Below are 9,339 nucleotides of genomic sequence, written 5' to 3' on the forward strand. Positions count from 1 at the left end.
AAGGGAGCAGGGTTTTCTTTCTTCCCACAGAGCTCGGTGGTGTTGATTCCACACAGTTTTTGTTCAGACAGGAAGGGATAAAAATGAACTTCGAACAGAAAGAGGTAGAGACTCTTTTCCCATTGTATTCTGCTCAAGGTATTTCCCCCCAAATAAGTTGAGAACCATGGAGTACAGAAAAGAGACCTCAAGAACTGGGCGACTGAGCACAAGAGGAAAAAAAAAAAAAAAAGAAAAGACGGCAACTTGCTCCCAGGGACTGGAGAAAATTTAAAAAAAGGAAGGTTGGAATCCATCAGTGTTCTATTAGTCATCTTCTCCTTCATCTTCCTCTCCTTCCTCCCCTTCATCATCATCTTCATCACCTTCATCCTCATCCCCTTCCTCATCAATATCTTCTAATCCTTCCTCCTCTTCATCATCATCATCTTCTTCTTCTCCTTCTTCATCATCCATATCAGGAACCAAGTAGTACTGTAATGAGTTTGGCCAAATATCATCTTTGATGACCTCTCCTAACTCATCAGCACCTGCATCAGAATGGTCAGTAAACCAAGTAAAGAAGCTCTCTGGTTCCTCATGCTGCCTCTTCCTGCTGACTTTATTCTGCATTTGACTTGAACATTTCATCAAATCCTTTCCAGATTTCCATTTGATTTCGGTGGACTTTGAAGATGGACCACCACTCTCATTCAGATGTAATTCTTTGGAGAGAACTTTATTTTCAAAGTAAGGATTTTCATCAAAATAAAAATCTGTTCTGTAACCTGATTTAATATCTTCAAATTCTGTCACTTCAACTCTGGTCAAATAATGCAGTGCCTCTTCGTCTTCCTCCCCAAGCAGTGCAGACATTTGTGGATGGTTGACAAATGTTACCCAAAAATTTAGGATTTTGGTGATCAACTCTGACCTCTTTTGAAAAAATGGTTGGCGGAGTTTGTTATATTTCTGTTCTACTTTCAAAATCTCCTCACTGGCTTGTTCATTAAGTCTATCTCATTTTGTACTTCATCAATGTGTTCAATTGCTCTTGCTGTTCTATTTCTCCCTTCTTTGGCAAGCCTGCAGAGGCCGATGTCTCCTCTGGTCCCAAAGCACGTGGTGGTCTTGGTTTCTTCTTTTGAGGCAGGAGTGGAGACTGGCGTTTAGGAGCCATGCTGTTAGGCAAGTCCAAGAACCAGACCACGAGTCTCCTCGCCCGTCTGGAAGCAGGCTGAACACTGAGTCTTTAGGAAATCTTAGCAATCAAAAACACATTGGCATAAATCAAATTAAAAATGATCCTCTGAACAATATTGAACACAAGGACAACTTTTTGATGTGTTAATAATAATGTCTAATGTGACTAATGATCATCAGCTAAATCTCACTAGGTTATTTTAAAGCAGAAGTAACAAACCCTGGCATAAATCTAAATTTGCCAACCTTTGATAGGTATCAACTAGCTGACTAAAGAACAAGTAGGACAAATAATGTGTATCTATAAATATTCACATTACTTTATCCTTATGACATGATCCTTACAATTTTTCATAGCAAAGTTCCTCAGGGCCATCTCTACAGGCCGCCTTTCTTTCCCATCAAATCTCACAGGCATGGGCATTTTTGCTGTATTAAGTATAGCAAACCAGAGAAAAAACAAATATCTATTAAAGTATAATAAGCTAGAGGGGATACATTTTAAAAGGTCATGAAAGGTTACAAATGAGAACTGAACACTCCTAAAACGCCAGCTTTTTGAAAACATAATTTATATCTGATTCATCATTCCTGCTCTCATAGCTCCTGTCTTACAAATAGTATGCACTCAAAAACTATTTGTTGAACTAATAAATAGACCAAATAATAAAATTTAATACCTTCACAGCAATGAATTATCAGTAAATAGAAAAGGCCAGAAGAAAATTTGAAAATTAATTCCTCAATGACCTTGTTAAAACGTCTATACTATGAAAGCTTTTCAAAGTCAGAAACCTGCTCTACCACTGGCCATATTTCTCCTGATATGTAACCACAGAACCAAGAAATTCATTCTAATCAAATGAACAGCTTTAATAAAGTCAGGCTTTATTTAACTGGCTAAAGCCAAACACCTTACCTGCAGATAATGTGCTTTTAGACTATTTACAAAAAACTGATTTCATAAAACATGATATAAACTAGTGATTGGGAAACAGGAAATGACCATTAATTAACAGGTTCAAATTAAGCATATAGGTATAATCATAGCTATTATTCAATGCTTAAAAATACTCTTTGATGACAGTACTGGTTAAGCTTATTCACAAACTATTTTGAACAGTTCACCTCATGGAGATCTTTCTCAATTTTTCATGGTGTACTGTGCCATGTGCAGTATATGCTAGATAATGAAAGTATCAATCTCCTAAAAGCCTTTCCTGACATTCAAGGGAAACAACAGTTGCAGCAGCAGCAGCAGCAACAGCATGGGTTAGGCCCTTGTGCTAAGAACTTTACAAATGTTATTTCATTCAATCCTTACTACAACCCTGTAGGGTATTATTATCCTTATTACATGGGTGAGGAAACAGACAAGAGAGGATAAGTGACCAAGTAGCTGGGTTGGTATTCACCCCAGGCAGTCTGACTTCAGGGTTCATACTCCAAAGTCTCTCTCTATATATTATGGATCCTTAAAATGATCAATATGGTCAGAAACCCATTTGAACTAGAAATAGGCTAAATAGTTATTAAGTATTATGACCAAGCAACTAAATGCCTCTCCCCATTCACAACTCCTACATAATTAATACCTTGAAACATCATAGTTGCTCATGCTATTTGAAAAACTTCTGAAGGCACTTTTCCTATATTTAGTCACTATAACTCAAAACTTCATACTTACGGGTTATTCTGCTAGTTCTACAAGTTCCAATGCCTTAAATCTCGATTCAGGGGAAATAATATTATAGCCACTCTCATTCCAAACAGCCAAATCTTTGTTTTTGTTTACTGCTAAGATGATCTGCACAAACCCTTTACAACATATAAAAAGGCGGAGTAACAATCCAAGTCGAATGCACATAGAGATACATTCTGATTGGTCATCTAATCAGAGCTCTAAAAGATGTTCATTTTCTTCACAAAAAAAAGAAAAAAAACTTTAAACAAACATATAAAGGATCCCATTCTAGGAAAAAGGAAAAGCATAAGAGGAGGCAATGAGAGCAATTTAGAGTACTAGATGCAACCAAAGACCTAAAAGGTAAACCTGAGATATACCCTAAATATGTGTACTACTGTAACCTCATTGATGTTGTTAGGATCTCTTGTGTCGCTTCAACATACAATGTTGTTCGCCATCCCTCAAAGGACTAACACACATAAATATTCTAAGAGACTACAATCATCAAGTATAAGCTAGTCTTTATAAAAAGTAATGTTCACGGGCTGGGTAGGGTGGCTCACGCCTGTAATCCCAGCACTTTGGGAGGCCAAGGTGGGTGAATCACGAGATCAGGAGTTTGAGACCAGCCTGGTCAACATGGTGAAACCCCGTCTCTACTAAAAATACAAAAATTAGCCGGGTGTGGTGGCACGCACCTATAATCCCAGCTACTCGGGAGGCTGAGGCAGGAGAATTGCTTGAACTCAGGAGGCAGAGGTTGCAGTGAGCCAAGATCGTGCCACTGCACTCCAGCCTGGGCGACTAAGCAAGACTTCATCTCAAAAAGAAAAAAAAAAGTAATGTTCACTCAAAACCAAGTTCATAAAGCACCTTCACATATAACATTTCATTGACCATTCACTATCCCCATTCATCTACCAGTTTGAGGGCAATCGTTATCCTCATTTTACAGATGAGTAGTGAAGGGGCTTACCTAAATTCAAACACTTTGTGACTGGTGGAGCCTCCAACTCAAATCACATGACATCAAATCCCAAGCACTTTCCACACCACATTGCGCCTCCTCATTCCACATCAAAAAGTCACAAAACTATCCTGTCTGCCTAATCTGCACTGGTCTATTACCAATACTGTAAGAACAATTGTCTGTTATTAATGACACCATGTGTTACGAATACAAAAGAGAAACAAAACAAACTCAGTATTTTCTCTGACAGGCCTGGCACTCTGTTCAGCACCCAACCTATACCTTGACTAACATAGTTCTCACAAGCCCCTCAGGTAGGTGCTGATATTCCAACTGTATACCTCAGAAAACACATTCAGAGAGGCTTAGAAACTTGACTAAGGTCACAGAATAAACAAATGACACAGCGATGATGTTAGCCACACGTCTGCTATACCACACTGCCTAACACAGCATCACAGCGATGCCTTTTTCTGGTCATCAACAAGAAAAATCAAGTACTTTTTAGGTTAAAATATCTTAATGTGTCAAATAACCATTTCTCCACTTGTTGCTGTCATAATTTCACTTCCAAGCACAGCACCTTTTCTTCTTCCTGATTTTCTCTGGTTTACTCAATATCTGCTGGCCTCCCTGTGCCCTGGAACAGGGGATACTGTTGGAACAGAAAAGTGATGTATTATTAACTAATAGTACTTTACCCAGCCACAGGAATCATGCAAATATTATTTCTGCTCTGGGTCTAAGTTAATTCTGTCAAGTAGTATGTGTCAGTTACCAGAAATGTGAGCCTGCCCAAACAATTATGAAATGAAAACAATGAACAATCAATCATTTTAATCACAGCTCTCTAAGGGCTTTCCAATCCAGACAAGACACAAGAACAACAAAATGCATAAAAGTAATCTCATTACCATCCCAGAGTCTGGCATCCCACCACATTACAACATTGGGGATACATAGCATTAGCCTCAGAATACTGTGCTCCTCCCGCTTAGGTGTTGACTGTTAATGAGAGACAAAGATAGATAAGAAAAAAAAATATAAACATGACACTAGTTTTAAACTTGGGAAAATTATCGAAGGACTTCCCAGAACAAAATGTAATTAGCTTTAACAAGTTAAGGTATATTAGGACTCCCAAAGGGGGCTTCCTTATCTGAAGCAAACAGGAGGAACTTTCTGTTAACACAGCTGTATACTCATAATGGAAGGTAAATAGCTAAAAAGGCTTTAAACAAAAACTCTATATCCAAGGAACAAAACAGGAAAAGCTAGGTGTATCTTAGTCAAACTGGAGGAGCGGTGGAATAGCCTGCTGATAGGATTAAGAACAGGAACAGGAGTGGATAAAGAGGAAACAGGAAGAACTGAGCTAGAGGGAGTATGAGGGGAAGGAGGAGGAGCACGGGGCAAAGAAGGCTGGAACCCAGGAAGTACTGATGGAGATGGGCACCACAAGCCTAGAAAAGTAAGGAAATAAATACCCAGAATCGAAAGGTCTGCCAGAGCCTCCCTTGTGGAAAGGACTCTCCTCTTTTACAAGCTAAAATTAAGATAAAGGAAATGACCTGGCCAAGACTAGAGAAAATAGAGTTCATTTAAGATATAGGGGAGCGTCCTGCCCAAGGATAAAAGGAGTAATAACTGGTAGCGAATGGAGGGAACTTTTTAGTGCTTTTCAAAATGTAACTTCAAATAGATAAATTATATGGCAGGGAAATTATCTCAATAAATTTGTTATTTTTTAAAAAGTTTGAGCTAGGCATGGTGGCTCACGCTTGTAATCTCAGCACTTTATGGGGTGAGACAGGAGAATTACTTGAGGCCAAGAGTTCAAGACTAGCCTGGGCAACATAGGGAGACTCCACCTTTACAAAAAAAAAAATTTAAAAATTAGCCGGGCATGATGGCACCTGCCTGTAGTCCCAGCTACTTGGGAGGCTGAGGTGGGAGGTTAGCTTGAGCCTGGAAGGTCAAGGCTGCAGTAAGCAGTGATAGCCTACTGCACCCCAGCCTGGGCAACAGAGTGAGACCCTGTCTCAAATAAATACATAAATAAAGGCGTGTCAAGCTGGGCAACCTGTGACTACTCACAATTCCGTTAACATGATTAGTTCAGTTGTCTCCAAAAGAGTACCCCCAAATTCCCTCACTCAGTAGGTAAAGTTTACTTATGTCTGGGAACTTCTCTGTTGGAATACATCAGGAGTTTTATGAATACATAAAAAACAGTAGCGGGGAAACTGGGAGCTAGGTCTTTAAAGAAGAAGTCTTCCCTCACTTTTGCTCTTGAAATTTATTTGATAAAATTTTACATAGTGGTGTGGGAAGCTTTCGTCTGAAAGACCAGATTTCTTCAGCAGATGATCTAGGGCCAAAATCTACCTAGTCAAAGAGAAAACGATCTGGGGTACAAAAGTCACGTCAGTTCTGGACAGACCCCAGAACGTTTATCATAAAATGATCACAGAAGATCTTTCTCTTTGCTACCCCCAAATTGGACTGTACGCCCCGTGTCACTTCAGACGGTTACTCGCAAAGACGGATGCTTTGCCATGATCCCAGAAGTTTCTGGCGAGCTGCTGACATAAATTAGAAAGCCACTCGGGGACCGACCTGGGTGAAGCTAAGCGCCACGTCCAGGGCTGGGCTCCCCCTTCATCCCTCCCAATGTAGGAAAAGGGACAGAAGAGGGCAGCAGCCAAGCAGGAACGCCCAGTCAGTCGTCTTCACCCCCTCCCCTGAGCCAGGTTTCGGGGAGCCGCCCCCTAGCCCTCACGTAGGCCCATTCCCACCCGCCCCTGCCCTGGGCCCGCGACCCCAGGGAGGAGGGGACAACGGCGGCGAGCGCCCCCACCGGCAGCAGGCGCACCTCCCCGGGGGCAGCTGTCGCCGCGGCCCGCGGGGCCCGGGCCTCCCCGGGAGCAATAGGCTATCGATTCAGCTGCCTGTCGCTAGGAGCCCCGGGAGAGCGAGGCCTACACCGCCCGGCCGGAGCCCCGGCCTCGATTTCGCCACTTTCCCCAAACCAGAGGGAGAGCCCGGGGGCAACCAGGCCGGTCTGGGCGACAGGGAGGAGAAGCAGAGACCACTTGCAACAGCGGCCGCGGGAAACAGGGTGCGGGGTGCCGGGCTCCCGCCAACAAGTCTCCCGGGGACCCCCCCTACCCCCTGCCTCACAAGTTGCGCATTCAAGTTCAGGCTGGTGCCCTTTAGCCTCCACAGCCCTCGCCACTCTCCAAACCGTATTAAAAACAAGACGCAGAAGAGGCCACAACCGAACGAAAGGCGATGGTGCTGGGCTCCTAAGAGTGCCAAGGGGGGCGGCCCACCGCGGCCCTACCGTCGCCAGTCACCTCCCCTCTGCAGACCCCGCCAGCCCCCGGGTCGCAGCCCCCGGCCCCTCGGCGTCCGGGTCTGTCACCGCCCGCTTTCCAGCCCCAAGACCCCTTTTCCTTGACGCCGGCGACGGGAGCTGCAGCTCCCCCTTGCCTCCGGCGCTCCTCGGCCTCCTCCCCCTCCACATCCCCAAAATGCCCCCAGCACCTTTTAAAGTACGCGGAGGAAGAGTTTGCCGTCAAACTTTGTCGAGCGGTAACCTCGCCCCCCTCCCCGACCCACACTTTCGGGGCAGGCATCAGAAGAGATCACTTTGCACTTGGGATAAAGCGAATTAAGGAGCTGTCAACCATTTTAGGTCTTTTTTATAGAAGACATCCTCTCCTTCCCCTCCCCCTGCAATGGTTTTAATTTGACACCAAACCTTCCTACCGCAGAAGGGGGTTGAGAAAGGGAGGGGGTGGGGACAGAGGGCAGGAGGAGGGTGACGGGGGAGAGCGAGAGGGGGAGGCTGGGAGGGTGCGGGGAGGGGAAGGGGGTTGATTTACCTGAGACCAGCCACTGGCCTCCATTGTTGGAGAATTCAATGGCATTGACACAGCCGAAGTGGCCGAGGAGGTCCTTCTTGTAGAGGTTTCTGCAGCCCCGCAGGCGTCTCCTCTGAAAGTCCTGAGTGAGCAGGGGGTCCCCATGCAAGCCCCGCTGGGACAAGAAGCCCACCACTGACCTCATGCTGCCCCCCAGGCCAGTTCTCCTCTTCATGCTGGAACCGCCGCCGCCGCCGCTCGCGCCGCCGCCCCTCCCTCGGCCTCACGCGCGGCCGCCGCTCCCCCCACCCGGCCCTCCCCCCGCGCTGCGATCCGGATGGTTCTTTAACCAGCCATGGCAGGCAGAACGAGGTGTGCAGACACTCGGCGGCGTTCGCGGCTTCCTGACGGTCCCCTCCCTCTCCTTCCCCCCGAGGCTCCTCCCTCTGCTTCTCCGCCTCCTCCAGCAGCTGATCTTCAGCTGCTGCCGCGCTTCCGCGATGCGCGGCCCTTCCGCCGGCCGCGGGGCCCCGAGAACGCGGCGTTGGCGCCCCTCCCCCTTGCGGGGGGCTGGCCGGAAGAACGCGGGCTGCCGGCCGGGAGACCACGGGCCCCTGCTGCTTTCGCCGTTGAGCCGCTTCCCACGCGGGGATCCGGGTGGCGCCGGGCAGAGACACCGCTGCACCCCAGCGCCTCGCACTCCGCGGAGTTGAATGCGCGTAACAATCCGGGTGGCCGCTGGGCTTCGGCTCGCCCTCCTCCCGCGGGAATCCGCGGGCCGGCGGCTGCCCGGAGGCCAGCGCCCGTGCGAGTTCGGGGCAAATGCGGCTGGAGTGGGGGAAGGTGCGAATGGGGGCTCCGGTCCTCCTTCCTCTGCTGGCCTCTGCCTTGGGCAGTCCGGCCCTGCCCGAGGCGGGGGAACCGGGAGTTAGGGCTGCACACTTGGAGGAAGGTTGCCAGGGGGTTTTGTTCGCGCACCCGGCCCTTCCCCTGTCCCGGTAAATGTTTAACACCACCGCTCCTCCCCAAGTCCAGTTCTCTAACTCTCTCTTCCTCCGGTCCTTCAGTAGAAAAAGGCTAAATTGTTCCGTCTGGCAGATTAAATAGAGTGGTACATGGGGGGAAAGAGAAAGGGATCAAGAAGTGGGAAGAAAATTGCCAAAACCGAGTTGTTGAAGTCCCGAGAAGCACGAGGTACTTCTCTCCGTTCCAGATAAATTTGCAGGACACAAGAAGCGTGATTTGAAACTAACGATATATGTTATTTAATTGGGTGCGGTGAGCTCCTCTTAAAGGTCTCGAGTCGGGAGCGCTGAGGTTGGACAGCTGTTAACCAGCAGCTGCGCTCCAGGCCAGAAGTGGCTGCACTTCAGTAGGATGGGAGTCACCGCGTTGACCCTAGTGGGTGTTAAGTGCTTTGGAATTCTACCAGATACAGTTAAAAGTCCCCTTTTCGATGTATTATAGTACTTTTCCTGGAAGCTATCCTCTGTCATTAAGTGGTAATAAGCTACTGAAATAGGCACTTGTCAGTTTTGCCCTTTCAAGTTAGCAGGAATTACATCCTCTGGACCAGAGGTGGCACAGGAGCAGTTGAGTAGAATCATCATTGAACGATGGGCTGTACATCT

At 46.6% G+C, this 9,339-nt stretch overlaps 1 protein-coding gene and 1 pseudogene across 4 annotated transcripts in view; both read right to left on the bottom strand.

Moving 5' to 3' along the window:
- Positions 1–1,196, bottom strand: LOC105554419 (annotated as a pseudogene). Its single transcript, XR_001008324.1, has one exon. The product of XR_001008324.1 is annotated as a protein SET pseudogene (transcript).
- The window catches only part of DCAF5 (DDB1 and CUL4 associated factor 5), a 106,134-nt gene extending 97,747 nt beyond the window's left edge, over positions 1–8,387 (bottom strand). For all 3 annotated transcript variants that reach the window (XM_012000882.1, XM_012000881.1, XM_012000883.1), the window contains exon 1: positions 7,730–8,387. In XM_012000882.1, the coding sequence (XP_011856272.1) occupies positions 7,730–7,943 (214 nt within the window). In that variant the 5' untranslated portion in view covers positions 7,944–8,387. The remainder of the gene's footprint in view (positions 1–7,729) is intronic.
- Positions 8,388–9,339: the final 952 nt, after the last annotated feature.

Source organism: Mandrillus leucophaeus, unplaced genomic scaffold (assembly GCF_000951045.1).
Source record: "Mandrillus leucophaeus isolate KB7577 unplaced genomic scaffold, Mleu.le_1.0 Scaffold641, whole genome shotgun sequence".
Classification (NCBI taxonomy): domain Eukaryota; kingdom Metazoa; phylum Chordata; class Mammalia; order Primates; family Cercopithecidae; genus Mandrillus; species Mandrillus leucophaeus.